At 37.8% G+C, this 24,209-nt stretch overlaps 2 protein-coding genes across 2 annotated transcripts; one reads left to right on the forward strand and one right to left on the reverse strand.

The window, feature by feature from the left end:
* Positions 1 to 1,554: 1,554 nt before the first annotated feature.
* LOC113664355 (ubiquitin-conjugating enzyme E2 N) lies at positions 1,555 to 4,604 on the reverse strand. The gene is made up of 5 exons (XM_027179950.2): positions 4,465 to 4,604; positions 4,217 to 4,318; positions 3,956 to 4,100; positions 2,934 to 3,074; positions 1,555 to 2,298 (listed from the first exon to the last, which is right to left on the reverse strand). Exons 1-5 carry the CDS (start codon positions 4,495 to 4,497, stop codon positions 2,261 to 2,263), a joined length of 459 nt encoding a protein of 152 aa, XP_027035751.1. The 5' UTR covers positions 4,498 to 4,604; the 3' UTR covers positions 1,555 to 2,260.
* A 48-nt stretch (positions 4,605 to 4,652) lies between these two features.
* Positions 4,653 to 22,984, forward strand: LOC113664354 (acylamino-acid-releasing enzyme). The gene is made up of 25 exons (XM_089206918.1): positions 4,653 to 5,059; positions 6,844 to 7,106; positions 7,708 to 7,804; positions 8,639 to 8,714; positions 9,418 to 9,519; positions 9,913 to 9,947; positions 10,348 to 10,485; positions 11,115 to 11,206; positions 11,483 to 11,523; positions 11,828 to 11,892; positions 12,314 to 12,370; positions 12,648 to 12,705; positions 13,032 to 13,138; positions 13,710 to 13,761; positions 14,342 to 14,424; positions 15,465 to 15,522; positions 16,038 to 16,112; positions 16,553 to 16,717; positions 17,162 to 17,250; positions 17,856 to 17,966; positions 18,426 to 18,474; positions 20,044 to 20,074; positions 21,050 to 21,152; positions 21,284 to 21,390; positions 22,436 to 22,984. The coding sequence occupies exons 1-25, from the start codon at positions 5,033 to 5,035 to the stop codon at positions 22,539 to 22,541; spliced, it is 2,187 nt and encodes a 728-aa protein (XP_089063044.1). The 5' UTR covers positions 4,653 to 5,032; the 3' UTR covers positions 22,542 to 22,984.
* The last annotated feature ends 1,225 nt before the right edge of the window (positions 22,985 to 24,209 follow it).

Here is a 24,209-nt window from a genome sequence, read left to right on the forward strand (position 1 = left end):
TTTACATCAAGCAAATTCTTGACCTTGGCCACAGTGCGTTGCAAACTCTTTTATTTTGCCGGCACTTTCTGAATTACCCAGACTTTTTATTTCATATTGTGTTAGTATAAGGACCAAACTTTGTGCCAGCATGTAGTTTGATATGATTTCTCACATGCCAAGACGCGTTTTGAAGGCTTGAAGTTGCTCGATTTTTCGCTTTTTGCAACAAGCGTTTGACAGCACTTTGTTAAAAATCATGTGAATTTTAAAATTAAACCAAAGCTCCTTAAAATGTTACAAATAAAAATCAAATGAATTATACTTTGAAGTAAAAACACCCCCGATTTCTTACCAAACATCCTCCTTCAGTACTCGCTCACTAAAGTTGGTCGATTTTGCTGTATTTTTTGCATAATTAATTAGGTAAAAACCCAAATTTTCGTTTTTCCCCATTTTCTCGAAAACATTTGATTTTTCAAACTTCGAAATATATTTTTTGAATATATCTCCCTAAAAGGGTTTTCCAGGCAAATTATCAGAATTTCGATTTTTTTAGCCTCTCGATATTTATAGTCATGGGCTCTTAATAACTTAATGATCATGGGTGATGTAAGAAGATAATTGCCATTTAAGCCCCATTTTCAATTAATTGTCAACTAAGAACTTGAGAGGTTTTCGCTTAGAACTCTGGGGTGGTCTGTCACCATTATAGCAAATAAGAACCACCAAGAACGGAATTTGCCAGCGAACTATCACTTTCGTTGATATGGACGTACGAACATCATTCTCAATCATCTTTTCTTAACTTGATTTTTTAACTATGTCTGGGTCTCCGCTTTGAACGCAGCAGCCCCGCGAATGTCCACATTCGGACTTAATATTAAGCTTCCTTTTTCACAATTTTTTTCTTGTAAAATCGCGGAGGTCATGTCTTGTGAAATACACCTTATTCCAAAATAGTGTGTCCTCACATGAAATAGCCCTTTCGGCTTCCTTTCAAAATATAAATCAGTGTAGGCAGAGATGGGGCTATTAATATAAACGTATTAAGGACGTATAATTATTTTGGATTAAGGTCTGTATGTCTTAATTTATTGAGATAGTGAAAAGTAGTAACGAGGTAGATTGTTGTGGATCCACTTCAGTCAATTTATTTTTTTAAGTGTTGCTACTCTAGGACCTTTGAAAAAAACATGAACACACTGTTCACACTCCAAAATGACTTGAGTTTGTTGCCTTTTGAAATAAAAACTTCCACGTCATGCATGACTCATTCCAGAACCAATTTTCGCAATTTGCTGTTTTCCATACATTACAGTCGTAAAATCAATTCCAACGTGATATGAAAACGATTATAAAATGAAGAATTTTTATCTTCGCATTGTTCTCAAAAACATCATTTTCAGTAAAAAAGATTCCGTGACTTTCAATGCATGGAAAATTGATAAGTCTAAGGAGTCAAAGGTCTGAGTGGTATTCAACTGAGAACGACGGCAGTTGAGGTGATAAAGAAATGGCCCACAGTGGTTATTCTTGTCAACACAGCCTTATATAAGCTACATCATAAACATATTTTGATTGGTTTCTACTGTTTAATAGAGGCCACACAGATGAAATTACTATCAACATTTTCCTTCTTTATTACATAAAACAAAGAGATCCTATGTTGCCGTGGATCTTTTCAGTTATGAATCACTGAAGAGGTCAAAATGTGGTAAGAACATCAGTGACATATTCAGCAGTGTCTCGCAAACAACGTTTTTGTTTTTTCATATTTTGACATCATCTGTGATTTACTTCAGCACAGGTGCAAGACAACATTGAATCTGCTTGTTGAATACATATTACAAAGATGAGACCTTTTAAGGATGATTTTTGCTCAGGCTGTGTTTGGTAGATAACATAAGACAACTTTTACTGCAACAAAAATGATGTGCAACAACACTGCAGAAACTGCAACATGTTGCTGCAATGAATTGCTGCAATAAATGTCCTCTAGTGGATCACAGATCAATTTCTAAGGGAACAATGCCAAGTTAAAAACAGCAATTGGAAACTGGACTTTTGTATCTTCAGCTTTGGATCTACAATTTAAAATGCACGACCAGACTTTATCTTATGACTAAGGATGAATTTTTATACAAAAAAAGAAAAGGTTGAAACTACTCTTGAAAGAATAAGCACCATTCTGGTGCAAACTGCCATATAAGCTTCGCACAGGGTTCAGTAACAACCCACAGATAACATGAACATCCAACAGACATGTACATTCTAGCTTCTAATTTTGTATAGCATAGGTTCTTGTCCACTCCCTGGCTGCAATGAAATTGAAAAAATAAACCTTTTCAGTATAGTTCTAATGAGAAAGACTCAGGGGAGGACAAAGAAGGCCTGTTGGGATCATGGGAAAGCAAATACACTATTCATTCAGTGTTAATTCTTTCACTTCCATGTTTTCACTAACATTTCTTCTTACAGCATGTCATATATTTCGTATAATTGTGGTGCTTAGAATTGGCTGTTCTTTAAAGCTGCATGCATATCATAAAATTCATCTTTTGCCTTCTCTTTTTGGTCTTTCTGCTTGACAAGGTATTTATATTGTAAGATAAATTATTCAAATTGGTCTCTGCTGGGAGTGAAAAATTTAACAGTGTTCAAAGAGGTTGTGGTCACTCGTAGAGAATACACTAAAAATTGTTTGCCTTTAACTCCCAGGAGTGATTAACATGTAACTTCTCCCAATAATAACTATACATTATCCAACAAACAGGCAATGAGAAGATTCAAGCTTATCAGGTTAAGGTTATCTTGATCTAACACCAAATTCTCTTAACTCAGAATTGCATCAGAGGGCTAAACTGTGCAAGACTAAAGGGGTCATTTGAAACACTATGCTGATCAATGTCAGATAATAAATCTGACACAAATGACATTACTGATACACTAACCAGTGACGAGAGCTTCGCTTTCATTTAATTTCCACTTCTCTGCAACATCATTAGCCAAAGGATCATCTGGGTTTGGGGCACTAAGAAGAGCTTGGATGGACAACAAGACTGTGCGAATCTGAAGAGCTGGGCTCCATTTGTCTATTTAAAAAAAATCAAGCAACTGTTCAAGAGAAAGCTAATTACATGCTTCTAATTGACAGACAATGAGTGCATTTTCATGTAACACAAATGCAAAGTTGTGACAGAAGTGCAAATTACAAATAGCACATGGGTGCTTTGAAAATTTCCTCTGTCTTGACTTTCTGTGATGTTTTTACATACCTATTATTAACAAGTAATAGCCTGATTTCTCTTTCAATTTGGTGTAATGAGCACTTGAAATTTTTCAGAGACTACAAATTGCACTTGCCCTACCAACTTGAGAAATTTTGTTATCTTTGAAAAATTGACTGGTGCTTATTAACAACAAATTGCACTTGAAATCAAGTTATTACATAAACTAACTCCAAGAAAAGATTGTTATGTAACTTCGCCCTATCATATCCATACATTGTCCAGCAAAATGGTAATGAGAATACTCAATCTAATCAGGTTTAAGTTATCCTGATCTAACACCAAATTCTCAAAACAAATTGAAAGGAAAATATATAGCAGCTAGAGGAGAGAATTAAAAGTCAGATCTTAACAGTTAAAAGGGTTCATCCTTTATTGTTTTATTTATTTTTGTATCATTAATTAGCAAGTTAAATGTTTTTTTGAAATCAAACAATAACAACTTCATAGGGAAATGGAAATATAAGACTGAAGCTATAAGAAACCATATTTTAAAGATAATTATAAAAAAAAAAAAAAAGATCAACTCTAATCTCATTTGTAAAGTATTTCAGTCATTAGGATTTACAGATGGTCATTCAAACATCAGAAGCCCTACCGAACAGAAAGACAGATAAATTCAGTGAACCAGCGTCTTTCGGAAATATGAAACGTGAATGTACATTAAATTTTAATCGGTGCCGTACCTTTAAGAATATCCAAGCAGATTCGTCCGAGTTTATCCACATTGGGATGATAAATTTTCGTCATAAATCGAACTTTGGGTGCAGCCATTGGATACTCTTCAGGCAGAAAGAGCTCTAGCCTAAATTTCCCTCCTTCAAACGGGGTCTGGAATCGGTAATAACAGATGATAACCATTAGGACACAGAAAATTTGAATTTAATAAAGCCACGACTTCTTAGAAATCAAACTCATAGAGAACAGATCTAGTTAGTGTCAGTTACCTCGGCGGGACCTTCTATGACAACATTAAAGTATCTAGCGTTATCTTCAGACGGAAGAGCTGTTATTCCCGGTACTGGCTCTGACATTAATCGTTGCGTTTCCTACAGAGAAACGAAAAGCGGCTTTCTCAGATTTTTGGGATTTCATAGCCGGAGCAACAGACTACAGTTAAAAAAATCTTAGAAAAAAAGCACCAACGTTCATTGTATCTGTTATCTAGAAGGGAAAGAGTGCCGTAAAAACTTACTTTTATTATTCTTCGCGGAAGGCCGCCCGCCATGGCTGCGATTTTATACCTGAAGTTATCCTGGAAGATTTGTGATGTTCCAAAATGGCGTATCCTTCGATGAATGCCAGCTACGTGAGCCCGCACTCCAAACACCCTCTCTTTTCATTCCCAGTACCCTTAGAATGCGCGAGTTTAGTGTTTCAACTCTTCCACATCCGCTCCTCCCGTGCTCTGCACCCCCCTTTTTTTTTTTCTTCTGCGTTGAATTTACTATTATTTGTTGCAGGGGAAAAATATGAGACTCGTATTTCGTTCTAGGATCGGCTCATGTGAAAAATTGTTGATATTGCGTGACATCATCGAAAGCGCACGAATTACGTTTTCGTTTTCAGAGCGACAGCTTAAAATTTGTTGGCCACTGTCGTTCTTTTTAAGGAAAAGAAAAACAATTTAAAAACTCTGATCGAGGGATAATCTGATTATTTCAGTTTGTCACAAACATGTCACGGGCATCACAGTCATATGCCTTCCATCTCGTCTGTCACGAGACTGTCACGTAAGTCGCGCGGAAAACCAAAATTGCAATATGGCGGCAGGATTAGGACTTGCTGAGGTAATCCTTGATTTATTTTCAGATTTTAGCGTGAATAAGGCAATTGAAATTAAGAAAATAACCTTATTTTGATGACAAAAATCTGAAAAAGGGTTAAAAACAAACGCGTTTGAAAGGTAGATCGTAGTATTTATTTGAAAGACCTTGTAGTTGCTCGCGCGGTAAGAGGGCTGTTCCCAAAGACCGGTGTTTTTTCTTCGAATGTCCTTCAAAAGCTTCTCTCAGTTTATTCTCAGATTTATGAAATTTGCTCTTCTTAATTCGAATTCTCATTCGGTCGACGGTGTTGTTCCGCTCATGGAAACGCGAAATTATTTACTCACCCACTATATCAATTTATTGAGAGCCAGTTATGATCTTTTTGTCGTGCTTTTTGGAACGAAAGATTTTTTAGGCTTTTATGCCTTATTTACGTGATGAAGCTGCTTGTCAACTTTAATTTCCTTTTGGAAGATATCGATCCATTTTGAGAGCCTCATCTCTCCCATAAGGAGTTATTGTTAACTAAATTTGTACCTTCTAGTGTTATGAACGTCGTAATCTCATGCATCTAGTTTCAGGCCACCTGTAAGCAATCCATTTAAATTTTTAAGCTCGTAACCCTGTAACTCCCAGGCATAATTTCTCCTTGATGAGAATAAATAAAAATGTCAATTTGGGGATTATTTGATCCCATTCCAAATTCTCTAAAATAACTTCATTAGAATTGCATGAACACCAGTAAGGAGAAATACTAAGAGATCACAGGGTTGAAGTTTTAAGGCTTGCTCTGACCTGATCATTATATGTAAACTTACCCTGATGATTATAGAGAAGGGCATTCTTTGATTGGTTGAGGATTAATTTTGTTATATCTCACTACAATCACCTAGTGCAAGGTAATTATTGCAGAGTTGGGAAATATTGAAATGGTTGCCTAGTGTTTCATCATTGTTACAGAGATAGGGGTACAGATAATAGAAGAAAATTCAAATCTGACCAGCAAAGAAGATGCCACTAAGTTTGGCAAAACACTTTCCAAAAGAAAGATACAAATTTTTTGCTGATTGCAATTAAATAAACCTGTTAAATTCTTAACAATTATTGGATGAGGTTTTTGTAACATTTAGAATATCAGCTGAAGTGGAGGGCTGAGGCTGACCAGCACAGAAGATGCCACTAAGTTTGGCAAAACACTTTCCAAAAGAAAGATACAATTTTTTTGCTGATTGCAATTAAATAAACCTGTTAAATTCTTTACAATTATTGGATGAGGTTTTTGTGACATCTAGAATATCAGCTGAAGTGGAGGGCTGAGGCTACCAAAAAAACCAAATCTACAAATTGTTTTATTATGCATTTAATGAAAAACAAACTGTTTTTGCTTCTTCACTGATGACAAGCAACACAAAGCATGCTAACTTGACATGACTATCCTTAGAAATCATGCACCGCAGTCGTACACTTTCAGTCTACTCTCTTTACTCATGACTGTCCCTTAACTCCTGTGAGTTAAGAAGACAGAATTTCTTCCGACTATATCAATGTAATATCAAGCTGACAAGTGATAAGAATAAAGAAAAATATTAATTATGCAATTGCTAATTCATCTGATACCAGATTCTCCAGCTAACATAATGGGAATCATTTGGCAGACAGTGAGGAAAGTTATTAATGAGATCTTGGGAGTTATAGGGTTGATAGAGAGCACTAAGGATAGCCAATCAAATTGCAACATCCGTGATAGAATGACAATATATTTATTCATGTAACTGTCAGTAATTTGGGGTTTTATTTATTCACAGGATCAGTTCCTTGACAAAGCTGTTGAAGTTTACAGAGAATATGCCAAAGCTGCCTCTGTGTCTAAAGCAAGAGTATCGCTATTTGAACAAAACTCAAACTCCAACACAGTTGAAATAAGTATAGACTCTCAGTGGTCTCAAAGAGATTTGGAAAGAAATGAAAACCGTAGCTTTCTTAGAAATTACATTGCAAGTTACGACACCACATCATTGAGTTTGAGCAACATCAGGGAACCTTCATTTCCAGTAGAAATTCAACATTTGTAAGTACCGTATCCGTAGATTTATTGTCAAGGCTTTACACCCTGACATCAGTATCCTTCTTCCACATACCTTTCTCTGTACATTTCCTTTGGTACTGACCAGGAGAATTGGCTTAACAATCAAGGTTTCTTAGGTTGGTGATCAGTTTATTTATGCTCATGACCTCAATGATTGATTTAACAGTATTGCTGTAAGGAGTCATTATACGGTCCTAGACCGCAATATATACTTTTGCTGTTATTTCTTGAGAATGGTATTGAACAAATGCCATTTTTAAGCAAAATTTTGTGTGGAAATAATAGGTTGCATATGAATAAACTCTAGATCTTTTAGAATCATCCCAAATTTTCCTTTACATACTTGAAATACAAAAAATGAATTTAATAACCCATATATATTCATATATTATTGCTGCATCTAGATCAGCATTTCAAGATTATTTATCTAAAAATTTTTACAAAAAGTTCTACTGCATTTTAAAAGTTCAAAGCTACCTTGAACAATTAAAAAATTAAGGTGGCTCTGTACCTATGCAGAGTTCAGTTTTACAGTGGCAATACTTAATTCATAGTATAGTTGGTGAATATGATTCTTAATTAGACAACTGAGGAGCACTTCTCCCAGTGGAAAATACCAGGCCATTGTACGAAAAGTACCAGGAAACAAGGGACAAGAAGAAGATAAGCAATATCTAGAGGTTAGAAAATTTTGATCCAGTGATTGAGGGTTCTTTAAGCTGAATAAATGAAACCAGTTGTATGCTATTGGTTTCCCTCACTTTCCTGCACAAGGTTTAGTTCTTAACCCTTGAACTCCCAAGATCTGATTTTCAATTCTCTCCTCTACCTGCTGCACATTTCCTTGAAAAAAAGTTGTGAGAATTTGGTGTTAGATCAAAATAACAACTTCTACCAGATAACTTAAAGTATTTTCATTTCTAGTTTGCTGGATAGCTCACAGTTATTATAAGGAGAGGATACATGTTAATCACTTTTGGGAGTTTATGGGTTAAAGGCTCTTTCAAGTTAAGCCTCTTTAGTTTGCTTTCATTGATCAAGTTGTCAGACTATAAACAGTTCCTTTTTTTCAGCAAAGTCCATTGTGCAAATAGTAAAAAACATCAGGGGAAAAAAAAACAAAATCAGTTTTACAGGGAGCTCTGGGAGTGAGATGCACTCATCCTTCAAATTTTTTTCATGATTTTTTTACTCATGTGACTGACTTTGCTGAAAAGGATGGACTCCTTGTAGTCCACGATTTCCTTAAAGTGTGTTAATTTGGAACTAAGCAGCCTTCACATTATTTGTGCAGAATCATCTTTGATGTACTCTTTTTGCAAGATCTGGCAATAATTTCTGCTATAATTAGAAGTCATTTCTACTGTCAGCCATTATTTTACAAAAAGAGGAATTTCTCCCCCCCCCCCCCACCCACCCACCCCTCTCCCCTTCTGCAACCTGGTCAGTGGATTTCTTCACTCTCTCTTTAGGTACTAAACTTATTGAATAATAAATATCCATACTCTGTACAGATCTGGTCTCGAAGTCATCTTGTCAAGAATGTTGATGTTCTAGCTTGTGAGAAGCATGGCAAAATTTTTGAAGATGGTGAGTACTTAACATTCTGACATGAAATATTTGAATTTTGTGAAGCAAATTTACTTTCCATGTTTTGTTTGGTTTACTTAATGGCTTGAGTTATTTTCATTTTTTTTCATCTATGGAAAAAAGTAGCCATTTACCATCATATGCAAATGTAGACCATAGAGTGGTCATATGACCATGGATTGCTGATGAGCTAGGAATCCTACCTGTAGCCTGCAAGGAGGCTGTTGTTGGATGTGATGCAGGAGTGCCTCGCATGCTTCTTGTAAGGTCTTCCAAAGGTGGTGAGGCCTCCCCCTGACTCCCTTTGTCTTCCAGGGAATTTGGGTAGTTCATAAGATGCTAGTGCGGTAGTGCCAGTGGCAGCCTGTTTGCAAGCTAGGAAATTAGCTAAATTGCCACCAGAACTTATCCTAGTTTCAACAGCATGAAGCAACCTAGAGAATTTATGCCATTCCTTGGATGGTATTACCAGTCCATTACATGGTTACTTGTCAGATTTTCCAGATGGTTTATAAGTATCCTTTCATTTTCCTTGTTATAGAGAAGCAAAATGATAGTAAAGTGTCTTGCTAAAGAATGCAACACAGTGACTTCATCAGAGCTCTTACCTACAAGTCTCAATCTGCATGAAATGTAAATATTGTTATTTCACTGACAGTGATTTTTACGTGTATGTTTAAGAAATTGATCTGTATGTTTATAGGGCAGTTTGGCTCTCTGGTTTGGTCAGCATCAGAGAAGTACCTGTTATATGTGGCAGAAAAGAAGCTGCCAAAAGCTGTTTCATATTTTGAGAAACAAAAAGGTAAGGTATACATGCAACTGTTTTGAGAAAAGTGAACAGAAAAAAAGGGCAAAAGTGCATGCAAGACCCATAGCACCAGTCATGAACTTCATAATTTATTTTTTTTTTTCGCATGGGTAATGGCCTATTTGAAAGTTGCATGCTTGGTTGCCAAGCCCTTAAACAGGAGTGAGGCTATGGTGACCTTGTTATGATACAAACGTAACTGCTTTTCAAATGTACTGTAAATTACTTTGTTATCAGGCTAACTAGATACTGGTCTTTTTCACGACGAGGTTACCTTCAGCCTCACTTCAAATCAAAGGCTTTGCAACTAAGTACACAGTATTCTAACTTCATAATTTAATGCTGATGTATATTAATACAATAATTAATTCCTTTTTTTTTTTTCAGGTGATGCTGCAGCAGACAAGCCTCCTCCAGAAAAGGTGATATTTCTGTTCTATCATCTGTTAGATTTGGTTAACTTCAATTACTCATTAATCATGGGAAAAGCAAACTCACACTCACCTGAAGTCAAATTGGGAACCGTTTTGTCTCTACAGTTAATGAGAACAATTTTCTGAAAGAAGTAAAAAATGATAACTGTCTTCTATTAGCAACAATTATTATTATTTCCTTTTCACGCCTTGACCCATTTAATAGATAATAAAAGCACAAAGGTAACGCCTCTTTATTTCATCTCCAACATGACTGAATGTGCCCTACGTATTTAATTGGTCCATGAAAAAACTCCCTTGTGCTCATAAATTCTAAAGGAAGAGTCTACACTCAATTACTTAGTGAACGTTTTTATTTCACTTTGATCAATTTTGATTTCATTTCAAGGGAAATAAATTTGAGTTCAAGGATGACTGGGGTGAACAGCTTGTTTCCAAGTGTTCCCCTGTGATTGTTGTCTACGACATGGAGAGTGATGAGATCAGAGTATTGGAAGGAGTGCCTGATAACTTGTCTGCAGGCCAAGTGAGTATGAGGGTGACAAAATGGAATTAAATCGGATTCTACAGACGAAAATTACAAGCAAATCGCGAACGTGATTGATTATAAACTCTATCATATGTCTGAGCAATGCATGATTCGTAGTGCATTGCACGCGCTATTGTAGCTAATTGAAAAAAAGAGGGAGATTTGTTCGCCTGGCTGCCACAATAATGCCTTTCACAATCGTGCTTCGTATTTCATACTAACTAAAGGCCAGGAACTTTAATAGGAGAGTTCAAGAGTCATGAATCTGTAGTTGGACGGTGAGAATCCGATTTGCACTTTGTTAGGTCAACTATTGGCTTCATTCTTTCATAGAAAAAAAAAGCAACCGTATATATTCGTTCTGAATACGTTTAATTGACATGTATTATTTCTTAAAAGTTGTCCTTGTTTTGACAAGTTGGTAACAGCTTTTCCGTCGTAAAAATATTGTCTGAAGTTGTTCTCGTGATTAACAAATGTGCCTCCCGTTTGCGTCCGTCCGATTTTGATGTCAGTCTTTCGTATGATTCCAGACCTAACTGGGTTCCACTCGGTCCAATTACCATAAAAAAATCGTGAGACTGAGATGTGGTTCTTTTTTTTTTTTTTTTTTTTTTCTTTCTCAGGTCCGCTGGGGTCCGAACGATGACAGCGTTGTGTTTGTGGGTTGGTTGCATGAGCCGTACAGACTTGGACTCATATATTGCCCTATTAGAAAGTAAGATCATTTAAAAAGTTAAATTTGTGGGTTTTCTAGGTGTAAACGAAGTGGCTCAACTGAGGGCGCGGCCGTCCGTCACATTCTCTTACAGCTGCGTCGTCAAGAAAAGCAGTGATCTCTTTATTTTCCCTTCTTATTTTTGTAAAAACGGAATAAATTCTTACGATGACGTCATCTTGTTGTCTATCTACCCAGAGACTATAGGTAATGACCAATCACATTGCATTCAGAATCCAGTCTTGTAATAAATTATGTTTCCTCATTTGTCTTCAGAAATGCCTTGTACTCACTATCGCTAGATGGAAAAAGTCTTGGTGAGTTTTGCTAATAAATTACAACGTAACGTGATTAATGTCTAACCAACAGAACAATACCCTACTGTAAATAAATCTCAAGTACGGTTACCAGTCAATTCATATCCTCATATATAGTAGACAGCGCGAGGGGACGAGCGAGGGTTGGGAAGGGTCGCGTAATAAATGTGACTGGACCCAAGCCTCCCCCGTTTTTAAACTCCTTCGCTACTATCGCGCGTCGGTTTACTAACTGAATACGTTGAGCAAGCTAAAATATTTCTAATGTGTATAACCTAATTATTCATGTTTGATTTTACTCCAGAACAATTGACTGACCCCAAGTACGCCGTCCACTCACCCCGTTTTAATCACACTAAAGATAAGTTGGTAAGATCAAAAGATATTCGACAATTTCAAGTTCTATAATAAGAATAATTAAATTCAGTGCGAACCATGTTTTGGTATGTTGCAATAATTCATGAAGGATGGAAAGTAAAATTGCAATGAATGATTACTAGTGCCAGACCCCGGCGACCTCTCTCCGACTCGTCTCAGACCTTCCCGCGGACAGAGAAACGCGCATACTGCAGCGCTGATAACAAGGGCCTGCGCAGGGCCTGCGCACAGCCCAGCAAATCTTTTCCTTTCTAGTACAGCAGCGACCCCAGTTTTGGTCTAGTTCTTAGCATTACGTGATAGACAACGAAATGAGCTGGTTCCACTTCATCTGACATTCAATCTGTCCTTTGAACCTTTTACACATGTTTGATTAGAAAGGAAATTTGTTAATTTGAAAATATTTTTGCAGATTTACATAGCTTTGGATGTTGGTGGAGCACATTTAAAATGTGGAAGATTAATGCAGGTGAGTATGAGGGTGAAGATATTGTCTTCATTTATTGACTGATATCGCAACTTTTACCTCACCCACCCCACCCACCCTTCTTACATCTTTTATTGTTGATGAAAATGAAAGCATTTTGTTTTGTTTTGTTTTGTGCTGGTTTGTCTTCGTCGAAATTTAGTTCCTGATAATTTTCCAGGCAAATAGTGAAAGTCTCACCAAATACACCTTTCCTATTTTTAGTTTTTTTTTCCGATGGTGAAAATAAATTGAACAAGTTTTGCTTTTTATCTTTTAGTATGACTGGATCGCAAAGACTACTTCAACTATTGTTGATGTTGTGGACATTCCAGAAAGTAAGAGTGGTAGTTCGCTTTGCAAATTTGTTTCATTCTGAGTGGAAAATTCTAGAAGTGCTTAGGGTTAGGAAAAGTACGAGGCCTTCAGTAATGCGAACCGGCGAGAAGTTAGCATGGAGTCAGACACTGATCGTTATTAGTGCCAGGCTCCCAACAGACCTCTCCCCGCCGCGTCTCAATTCATCCCGCGGGCGGAGAAAATTGTGTCCTATACTTTCATAATGGGGGCTTTCTTGCAAGCTAGGATATTTTAGTGTCGCAAATGAGTTGTTTTTACCTTGCCAGTAGTGGCTGAACCACGAACTGTGTTCTTGTCTTGGTAGAAGGCGGATTTCCAGGGATATACAATTTGTATTTAACCCTCGCCGATCGATGCTGGACGCCAGATGGGAACAGTGTCATTTTGTCTACCGTGTGGAGAACTTCTCAGGTTAGCCCACAAACTATTACCGTACCTCTTCACTACTGAAATAATTTTCCTGGGAAGGTTTGAGTTACTGAAAAACGTTGCATTGTAAAAACCTCCAACGTGATTGTTTATAAACGTCGGATGCGGAAAAGTAATAATATGATTTCAAACACAGTTTGCAAAATATGGGAGACACGGTAACCTTATGATTAGTGCGCTGGACTCCGGGTCGAGAGGTCTGGGTTCAAGCCCAGGCCTCTCCACCCAAGAGTAAAAATGGGTACCGGCGAATTACCATGGAAGGGGTGGGGGTGGGGGTGGGGGGTAACCTTGCGATGATTTTGATTTTGAGCACGAGGGAGTCACCAGTGTCCGACGTTGGATGAAATACTGGGGGGGGGGGGGGATCACTTGGCTGAAGTGCAGACCTTACCTTGAGGATTTACAAATGAAATTGCATGAGTCCTTAGGGCGTATTCATTTATGTTGGAGCTTCGCCTTTGTGCTTTTGTGATCTATTAAATGGGTTACCGAGTGAGATACAAAGGGGTTGTTGCTAATAAATGACTATTACTATTGTTTACACTTTCAGAAAATTGTTCTCATGAACTGCAAAGACAAAACGGTTACAAATTTGACATCAGGTGAGTCTGCGTTTCTCATAATGCTAACCAAGCCCAAGCGCGAGGCGCGCGGGCCATAAATCGGAGCGGAAAAAAAGAGGCTCCGTAATTTATTATACGGAGCGGACGGATATTGGCCACCGTCGGGAGTTTTAGGCTGCCGTTTCAAGCGTTAGCCTTTCATTATTTGCTCTGACGAAAAGTTAACCCTTCAGCTCCCAAGATCTGATTGTTAATTCTTACCTCTAGTTGCTAGACATTTACTTATAATTTAGTTTTGAGAACTTGGTGCCAGATCAAGATAGCAGCTTCTACTTGACAAGTTTGAATATTCTCATTACCTGTTTACTGAATAATGTATGGATATTATAGGGAGAAGTTACATATTAATCACTTGGAGGAGTTTAAGGGTTAACGATCGAAACGTCAGCCTCAGAAACACTTCACGGTGGCCAATTTACATTATCAACTCAGTTTTTCAAACCAAATTATTTCTAAATACCGCCCGCTCCCTTCTACCGACGCAGTGCACAGTTTCTTTAGAAACTTTCCGCCATGAACTTCTTTGCCAGTAATTGCTTTTATTTCCTCCCTTTGTTAGCCCCTGGATCGTGGAGCTTCCTTGATATCAATAGTAACATTCTTTTAGCTTCGCATTCGTCACCAAACAGCCCACCAAAGTTGGTAAGTTACCTTTATTTTCTTTGCTCATCGTAAAATCAGAAAGCTTTTTAATAACGGTATCTGTGTGAATTGTTTTTGGTGTAAGTAACAGATAATCAGAAACATCCTTTCGGATCAATATCAGTATCTGGGCAACTGCCCACCTTCCCCTTCCTCTATCCCAACATTAACCCTAACTTGTTATCAATTAACTGTTGCTGGGTTAGGGGAGGGTAGGTGGGCAGTTGCCCAGATACTGTTTATTTCGCCTGAATCAAAGACGTTCCCGGTTGAACTGAATAAGCCGCGAGGAAAACAAGTAATCAAACAAAAAAAATAATTAGCTGCGAGAGGTGTCATTAGGTGAATTCGGCGAGTGTGCTGACGTCATTGTCTCCAGTCCATTTGGATTTTTGACCTTAGTGGTTAATTTTGGATTTTGGGCCCTAGTGGTCGATTTTGGAATTTGGACACTGGTGGCCGATTTAGATTTTAAACACCAGTGGCCAATTTTGGATTCTAGACACTGGTTGCTGATTTAGGATTTTGGACACTAATGGCCGATTTTTTGGAATTTAGACGCTAGTGTCCGTTTTTTGGATTTTGGATTTTGGTTTCAAGTCTTCTATTTTGGATTTGTACGCTAGTGTTCAATGTCTTTTTGGACTCTAGTCTCCGATTTTGGATTTTTGACGCTAGGGTCTGAGTTTTGGAATTGGGCGCTAGTGTCCGATTTGGATTGGACACTAGTGTCCGATTTTGGATTGGACACTAGTGTCCGACCTTGGAGTTTGGACACTAGCGTCCGTTTTTGTATTTTGGAAACTAGCGTCCTAGTTTGAATTTCAGACATTAGTGTCCAATATTTGGACACAAGTCCAAAGATTTTAGACACTTGTTCCCGGTTTTAGGTGCTAGAGTCCGCTTCGAGACTCTGTAGTCCGATTTGGACGCCATTTGCCCCGTTTTATTAGATCAGAACATAATTATTCGGGCAATTTAGATAGTATTTTACAAACGTGTTGTAAAATGTGTAACAGAAGTTCGTTTATTTTCTCTAGATGGTGGCAACTTTACCACCTGATATCCCAAAACCTGGTTTATCTTGGATAGAAGTAGGTCAGTGAAGAAATTGATCCTATGAATCCCTATTGGAAAATACGATAAATATTAACTTCCATTTGGCACGAAAATATGTTCGTATATTTTTTCAGCGGACAATCTCTGTTCCGAGAAGTGAAGCTCGAGGTTAACAGTGAGCTACGAGGAACACATAATGTCCAAAGACAAATTTACGACAATTTTTTTGTTACTTTAGGGTACTGTACTTGGTGAGCGTTTTAAAGCTGACGCACCCACTGCTCCTGACTCGCTTTTTTAAAATTTATTTCGTTGTAATCCGCAGTTTAAAAAAAAAGATGTATCCATTTCTTTGTTATCAGATTTATTTAAGGGGAACAAAAAGAAACAATTTAATAAAGGACAAATCTTAAAAGTCAACGGACTTGTTCAGACTGGAAAAGGAAAATGATCTTTCTCATTCCGTGAGACAAATAAATGTTTTCTCTTAATCATGTAATCTTAACTTAACATTACGTGAATTGCTGCAAGTAATTTGTCCTTTCTTTTTTTAGCTCATTCCGAAATTCTCAACCTAGAGAATGAAATTTCATGGAAGGTGATGACACTTGCACCCAGCGAGAACGCAGGTTGGAATGTAATGTGAATAAAAGAGGAGCTAATCGCTTAAACGCAGACATTTCAATAAAAACTGGTTACCGGTGGTATTCCGCCTTAGTCTCGTATCTAGACCTTCCACGACCGAGCCTACATTTCAGTCACACGATAGGATCTGGGTATGAGTTTGCCGCCGCCCACAAATCTTCATACCGCCGTATGTTTAGCCTGCGAGGGGACTCCGGTTTTTGGGTCTTGTCTTACAGCCCCTTTTACTGGGCACAGTCGCATATTGCACCATCGGCAGCTGCTTAAGGAAAAATTTATTGAGATCCCTGCAACGTGGTGTATCTTTGTTAATTGAAGTAGCTTTTAATTTTGAGCGCCATTTTCTAGAGGAACTTTTTGAATGTTAGATTCCTACGTGCTTAAAAGGCAATTTAATCAACACTACACTTTGTCGACTCCACAGATTTCAAAGATGAGTATGAAGCTGTTTTCATCAAGCCAGGGTTGAAGGATGAAACGAAGCCCCCGCTTATTGTTTTCCCGCACGGGGGACCTCACTCTGCCTTTTTATCAGATTTCTCTCTCTCCAGTGCTTGCCTCTGCAAACTTGGATTTGCTATCCTCGGTGGTAAAGTATACTTTGGGTTTTTTATATTATTCTTTTTTTTTTCCTTTTTTTTCTTGATCACAAGGTTAAAAAGTCGTGTGCCATCGCGGCGAGCAGTAAAGGTTTGCCAAATCCTGTATTTGGAGTGTTGTCAACATGACGAAATTTTAAAAACAACATTTTCAGCGGAAATGAAACCTCCCAACTTAACACGGCGAAGGCTGGCCGTGGAGTGCCTCACCTCTCTAACGACTGCAAATTACAAACCAAGATCCCCAACTGATCCTAACTCTCCCCGCGCTTTGCACCTGTCTCCGACCCTGCGATACGTGCCAGCAAAATAGCAATTTCTGCTGATAAGGATTATCACAAATTTCATGAAGAGAAATCGAACAGTCTCTCTATGCTTTAGTTGTTGAACAGTGCGCGACTTAATCCCTTGATGTACGCCTTGCTTTCCACTAGTCAACTTCAGGGGATCCATAGGATTTGGCGAAACACAGCTTCACTCCCTGCCCGGAAATATCGGAATACAAGATGTACAGGATGTGCAGGTAATTTTAAGGGGGCGTTTCACTTGTCTGCGCGGGTGCAAGTAGTAATGTTTTCGTTCATTTCGTTTATTTGTAAGTATAAAATTTGGCTTTGATAAAATTCTTTGAGCAAGGGAATGTAATCTACTGTCAGTCCTTGGACATTTTCGGTGTTTTAGAACTTTTAATGATTTTTTTTCCGTAAACTTTGAACGGGGCAAGAGTATGCTTGGGCAAATTATGGTCAGAAATTGTCCCTCCTTTAAGCCGGAAAACTATTTAACCCTTAAAATCCTTTAAGTGACCACGACAAAAATGTTTTTTTGTTTACAATATTAATATAAAATCAAGCAGACAAGTGATGAGAATAAAGAAAAATATAAATGAGGGGATTATTAGTTGATCCAATACTAAATTCTCCGAACAAACATACTAAGAATTGTGTGGCAGACAGTAAGGATAATTACTAAGTAAATCGTGGGAGTGGAAGGGGTTACTTGATAGAATTGTGCTCTAACTTTTAAAAGGAATGTTTCACGTAAGAATTGTTACAAATTAGTCTAGCGCAAATTTGCGTCCGCAGTCATGAAGTATTGGCTTTAAAATGTTGTTTAATTTTCTTGTAGCGTGCGGCTTTGAAAGTTCTCGGGAGTGGCGAAGTCGACACATCGAACGTGTTTATTATGGGGGGATCCCATGGGGGATTTTTGACAACACATCTCATTGGACAGTATCCGGTAAGAACAATCACGATTCACATCTCTGCAAGCCTGCAGAGCAGGCGTAATTTTGGCGAGCTATTACACGATATTCTCTCAGTGAAAATTATAGCCGCCATCTTTGATTTTAACGGCAGCGGTAAGCTGGGGAGAGAAATGAATTTGACGCTAAATGGTCGGTCGGATAATCAATCACGAGCTTGTAACATCAATGCGCCCTAATAAGACGCCTGCATTGCAGGCTACATTTCTGTTTGTAAAATGTATTCTACGTACAGTCAAACATTCTCTGCGGAAAGTTACCAAAATAACTTTTCGCGACAGAATTGCGCACCTCATATGACAGTTTTTGTTTTTACCACTTTTGATGTCATCTGTGATCTAATACTTAACATACACAAGGCAGAATGGAATCTAGTTGGTAGGGTTATATCTCTAATTTCACGTGCTGTGTTTTTTTTCCTAATGGTATATCAGGATTTCTACAGAGCTGCTGCTACGCGTAACCCTGTTGTAGAAATATCTGGTGAGTAGATATTTACAAATATGAGCTCCGTTATCGATTTCTATAGGTATTTGAGACGTAAGTAAATCCCTTCAGTCTAAGAAGAAAAAGAGAAGTCGCTTTCCCTCTGGGCCACCGTAATTACATTCTTTTTTATAAGAAACTTTTTTTGTAAGAACGTTCAGACTGTGATTAACCCTTTAACTCCCAAGATCTCATTAGTAATTCTCCTTACTGTCTGCCTTACAGTTCTTGTGATGTGATAAGAATACATGAAAGTCATATATTTGTACTGCGGAAAATACATTTTAAGCAAATGAAGATCATCGCAGTATATACTCAACTTAAGCAGTTGAGAAATAAGGCCTGAAAAAAATTCAGGCCTGAACGGGAATCGAACCTATGACCTCTGCGATACCGGTGCAGCGCCCTAACCAACTGAGCTATCAAGCCAACTGGGAGCTGGTCAATTGTGAGTTCGTTATATACCCGTAGATGGAGAAGGTGTGATAAGAATACATGAAAGTCATATATTTGTACTGCGGAAAATACATTTTAAGCAAATGAAGATCATCGCAGTATATACTCAACTTGAGCAGTTGAGAAATAAGGCCTGAAAAAAATTCAGGCTTGAACGGGAATCGAACCCATGACCTCTGCGATACCGGTGCAGCGCTCTAACCAACTGAGCTATCAAGCCAACTGGGAGCTGGTCAATTTTAAGCAAATGAAGATCATCGCAGTATATACTCAACTTAAGCAGTTGAGAAATAAGGCCTGAAAAAAAATTCAGGCCTGAAAGGGAATCGAACCCATGACCCATACCAGTTGGCTTGATAGCTCAGTTGGTTAGAGCGCAGCACCGGTATCGCAGAGGTCATGGGTTCGATTCCCGTTCAGGCCTGAATTTTTTTCAGGCCTTATTTCTCAACTGCTTAAGTTGAGTATATACTGCGATGATCTTCATTTGCTTAAAAAGTTCTTGTGATGTTAGTTTGGAGAAATTGGTATTGGGTCAACTTGTAATCCCCCAATTTTTTTAATCTTCTTTATTCTCATCACTTGTCTGCCTAATATTGCATTGACACTGTAAGGAGAAATTCTCTCTTGGTCACTTGGGAGTTGAAGAGTTAACCAAAATTTTGACAACATACTAAGAACATACTCAGGCTGAGAGTCAGTAAAGGACGTCTTTATTTTGCTCATTTTTTTTTTTATTTGAGTAGTGTAAATTAAGGTACAAGAAATATAAAACTTAGGTCTAATAGGAAACTTAAGTCAAATACTTAGGGCGTTTTTAACATTAACAATGCGGTTTTCCTATTGCACGATACACTTAAGCAAACAATGCATTTGATAGGTTACCTGGTAACGTCCGAATTTATCTATTGCGATACTATACCACACAACTTTAAGAACATGTTAAGAACGGTTTAAAGCTCAAATCTCAAAAAGAAAAAAAGAACATTTAGCCTTGGCCCCCAAATTGGAGGTTCTCCCTAAAAAAAAAAAAAGTGTATACACTACAATATAAATTTAAATGCGCTTATCTTTACACTCATTTTTTTAACATGATTTCTTGGTTAATAGCGATGGTGAGTTTATCAGACATTCCGGATTGGTAAGTTAGTACTCTTGTAATAAAGAGAAATTTTGTTATTTCTTCGTTTTGTTCAGCAAGACTTTTGTTAGACTAAACTAAGTTTAGTGTAAATCGTGAGTCAGATAACGCGATCGTGTACTAAAGACCAGTGGAACATCGTTCCAGTAATCTTCGATATAACCTAGCTGTGATCAAACCTATCGGTAGGGCTTATGATGTGAGGCCCTATTCATTTTGTTAGACTATACTAAGTTTGGCCCAAATCGTGAGTTAGATAACTCGATCGTATACTAAAGACCAGAGGAACATCGTTCCACTAATCTTAGATACAAACTAGCTGTGATCAAACCTATCGGCAGAGCCTATGATGTGAGGCCCTGTTCATTTTGTTAGACTATACTAAGTTTGGCCCAAATCGTGAGTTGGATAACTCGATCGTGTACCAAAGCCTAGTGGAACATCGTTCCAGTGATCTTAGATACAAACTAGTTGTGATCAAACTTATCGGCAAAGCCTATGACGTGAGGCGTATGTTGTAAATAATGATACAGCGAGCGTTAACCCTTAACACCCTAACATCAGCATGCATATTCTCCACACTATTCTCTGTACATTTACTAAGGTGCTGACAAGGAGAATTTGAGTAACAATCAAGAGCTTTTTTAGTTGGTGATCATTTCCTTAATTCTTGCTACCTTAATGTGTGATTTAGGGGTGATATTGTAAGAAGAAATTAGATGCTTGTCACTCTTAGGGATCAAAGGGTTTGTCCATAGCTTTACAACTCACATTTATCGATTCTCTATACTTTCAAATTTTTTCAAAGAAAAGGGAGTTACGCGGATTAAAAAAACGATCGCACCTCTGGTTTCTTTCATTTCTGTTTATGTTTATTTTTTTTTTTGTATTTTTTTTCTTTCTTTTTGATTTTGCCTTGTTTTTTCATCCTTTTGTTTTGTTTTGCTTTTTTTTTTCGTTCCTTCAATCTAACAGGTGTTTCTTTGAAAATGGAGAAGAGTTTCGTCATGATGCTGTTCTAGATGGCCATACATTAGTTAAAATGCTGGAAGAGTCTCCCTTCAGCCTCATTAAAAAGGTAGAGCGCGTTTGTGATAATAAGTGCGTCACTCATTGCGTGACAGGCGTAATACAACGCACTTGTGGAAAATTGAGAAAACAAAAAGACTTGTTGAAGAAATTATTAATCGCAATTTTATTATGCTGCAGGTTAAAACTCCAATTTTGATCATGTTGGGAGAGGATGACCTGCGGGTTCCTCCAAGTCAAGGAAGAAAATACTACAAAGTTTTAAAAGCTCAAGGAACAAAGACGAGGTAAGTGTTTGGTGTCGATGCTTTTAGACAGAGCTCCAGGCCATCCCCAGAAACATGCACACGGTAACATGGAAACTATTGGTTTTAAATGATGAAGCAAAATTTTAATGGTGACGACATCTAAGCATATGCCCTCTAGTAGACCATAAACAATAACCGATAAAAATGCGAGTTTGTTTTAGCTTACAATATGTTGCTATATGGTATATAACAAGCTGGATTATGCAATTGGTTCTTACCTATGATCTACTGGAGGACAGACTCATCGATGACGTCACGTGGTGATATTGTAAGAAGAAATTAGATGCCAATCACTCTTAGGGGTTAATTACAGGGTTAAACAAAGACTCCATGTTGCCGCGGATCTGTTCAGTAATAGATCATAGAAGAAGTCAGAACTGAGTTGATAACGTAAATTGGCCATCTTAAAGAGTTTCAAAGCAGACGTTTCGAGTGTTAGCCCTTCGTCAGAGCGAATGCGAATCGTAGAAACGTCAGCTTTGAAGCTCTTTACGGTGGCCAATTTACGTTATCAACTCCGTTGATAATACTAAATTACCCTGTTATACTCTCCTACCGACGCAGCACCACAGTTTCTTTAGAAACTTACCTCCTTTAGTGATAAAAACAGAAGTGGTACACTTGGCTGCGCCTTGTGTGTCACCTTTTTGTTACAACCAAATCTTGACGTCCTCTGTGATCTGTTACTGAACAAACGTACAGCGACGTGATAGCTATTTGTTAAATAGATAGAGCGCTTTTCCATTGAGTATCATAAAATCAAACAAGCACTATAGCCAATCACAGCACGGAAAATATCACGAATAACCAATGAGAACTCGAAGAAAAAATAAACAAACTGCTTGAAGCGCGGGAAAACGCGGACGACCAAGTCGCGACTAGTTTCAGTTTTGAATCTGATTGGTTGATAGAGTGACATGAGTTTTCTGGATCAATCACAAAGTGACATAAAGCAAAACCAATTCAATCCTGGATTTCTTTCAACACTTACTTGAAAATTTCTCTATTCTTACACTGTTTTTAGGTTGCTTTCGTATCCTGATAACAGTCATCCTATCAGCAAAGTCGAGGCCGAGAGCGACTCATTTATAAACATGGCGAGATGGTTCTTTGAACATCTGCTGAAGTAACCTCATTCCTTGATCATCACTGGCAGCTTGTCGAGTGGCACCATAATTTCGTGTGTCAAGTGCTGCGCCGTATGAAAAGTAGACAACTGGAAATAAAATTTTTTGCAAGATAACTTTACCCAGTCGGACGACTACGGCTTTCTGCAGGGAGGGGGTGAGGAAACTCTTTCCATTTCCCCTCCCCCTCCCCCTCCCTCACCTTCAAAAGTCAACCATCTTCGCCAAATTATAAAGGGAAAAAAATCTGTCTAGATATATATTGGACCGCAATTGAAATGAAAGTAATTTAGATGTTTCTAGAACTGTCTAGAAGGTAGATATAGCTGCTCGAGCTTGCTCGACAGAGTTTGTTTGAACATTTTGAAATATTACAGATATGCTTATAAAGCCACAGTTTGAAAATATCAGTAACGATTAAATTAAAGGTGTGAGTTAATTGAAAACAGTGTGTTAAGAAGTGTGATGATAGTCCCTTTCTTGCCACCTTCCTCTTCGCTAACTTGAGAACTGAGAACAGCCATTTCCGAGTTCTGGTAAGCCTCGTTTTCGGAACGAGACCAGGCGAAAAAACTCTTGATGTAAAAGGTGAGTTTGTTCAACGTGGTTGTGAAGATGATAAATAAGGGTTTGATCCACCTGCACAATTGATTGTGACTATGTATCGTGTGCCAAAAGTTTAAATACTAATTTGCAACGCCTTTCTTGTGGAAGTCACGTGCATGAGTGACAAAAGATCGTAGTCGTGTCAAAAACCTCGTTTTTCAACCGATACTTTTAACATCTCGGATTTAGCCCAATGGTCGAAGGGAGTAAAGCTTTGTTTGATAGGTTGTTTGTTTTTTTGTTTGGTTTTTTGTTGTTCTTTTTTGTTAACGCAATTTTAGGGGATCGATTTTTTTTTCGGAGCCGAGAAAAATGGCCTTGGAAAGATGGAGATTATGTAACTTCAACAAAGTATTTTCTATGGCCACAAATAGGTCTGTATACCAGACTTGTTTTAAAAGAAATAGTCGAACAAAAGTAAAGATACCGAATGCAGCCATCGATCAAAGCCAGTAATACATTCATGTCCGCACACTTTCGCTAAAAGCTTAGGAAAATATAGCTAATTGGATGTCAACAACGCCCGTCGATCTAATGATTTAGTTCTTCCTTTAGTGGTCTACTGACTGAAGCACACAAGCAAATATGAAGGTATTTAAAGGTCTTTAATTAAGGATTCCTTTATTCGGCAAGTGGGTTTCGAGCTAATAAGTTGTAGTATCTCCAGCTCACACAATGAGCCGTCAAACATGCAAATATTTTGCGTTTCGTAATGAGCGAAATGTAAGGTTTTGTATGGGAATAATCGGTCGCAATCTCTAACTAAAAAAATTGAAACTTGTTTGAACTTGTTTAGACTAAAAACTAACTTACCTCTCTAAAGCGTTTGTACCTTTGTATCGTGTGTTTCTTGGGTTGATTTAGGAATTAGAGCCGTTTATATCAGCTGTTTTAGTAGTTGCCTTGCGTTATCCTTTCCAAAAAAATTGATATGTATAGAACGCCGACCGAACGAACTCAAGGCAAGCTAAAAAAACAAAACAAAACAAAACAAAACAAAAAAAAGACAAAAGACAAAACTGGGCGACGCGAATTCTCATAATATTTCAATTTCAACACATCCAG

The sequence above is a fragment of the Pocillopora damicornis genome, chromosome 5, assembly GCF_964200805.1.
Source record: "Pocillopora damicornis chromosome 5, jaPocDami1.2, whole genome shotgun sequence".
NCBI lineage: Eukaryota > Metazoa > Cnidaria > Anthozoa > Scleractinia > Pocilloporidae > Pocillopora > Pocillopora damicornis.

Excerpts from the sequence above, each read along its gene's own strand:
- LOC113664355 (XM_027179950.2), bottom strand. The coding sequence starts at position 4,497 with ATGGCGGGCGGCCTTCCGCGAAGAATAATAAAA. Across the intron at positions 4,101-4,216 it reads TCATAGAAGGTCCCGCCGAG|ACCCCGTTTGAAGGAGGGAA; the intron begins GTAACTGACACT and ends TACCGATTCCAG. Across the intron at positions 3,075-3,955 it reads CTGCTTGGATATTCTTAAAG|ACAAATGGAGCCCAGCTCTT; the intron begins GTACGGCACCGA and ends TTTTTTAAATAG.
- LOC113664354 (XM_089206918.1), top strand. The coding sequence starts at position 5,033 with ATGGCGGCAGGATTAGGACTTGCTGAG. Across the intron at positions 13,762-14,341 it reads GGTTACAAATTTGACATCAG|CCCCTGGATCGTGGAGCTTC; the intron begins GTGAGTCTGCGT and ends TCCCTTTGTTAG. Across the intron at positions 14,425-15,464 it reads CAAACAGCCCACCAAAGTTG|ATGGTGGCAACTTTACCACC; the intron begins GTAAGTTACCTT and ends TATTTTCTCTAG.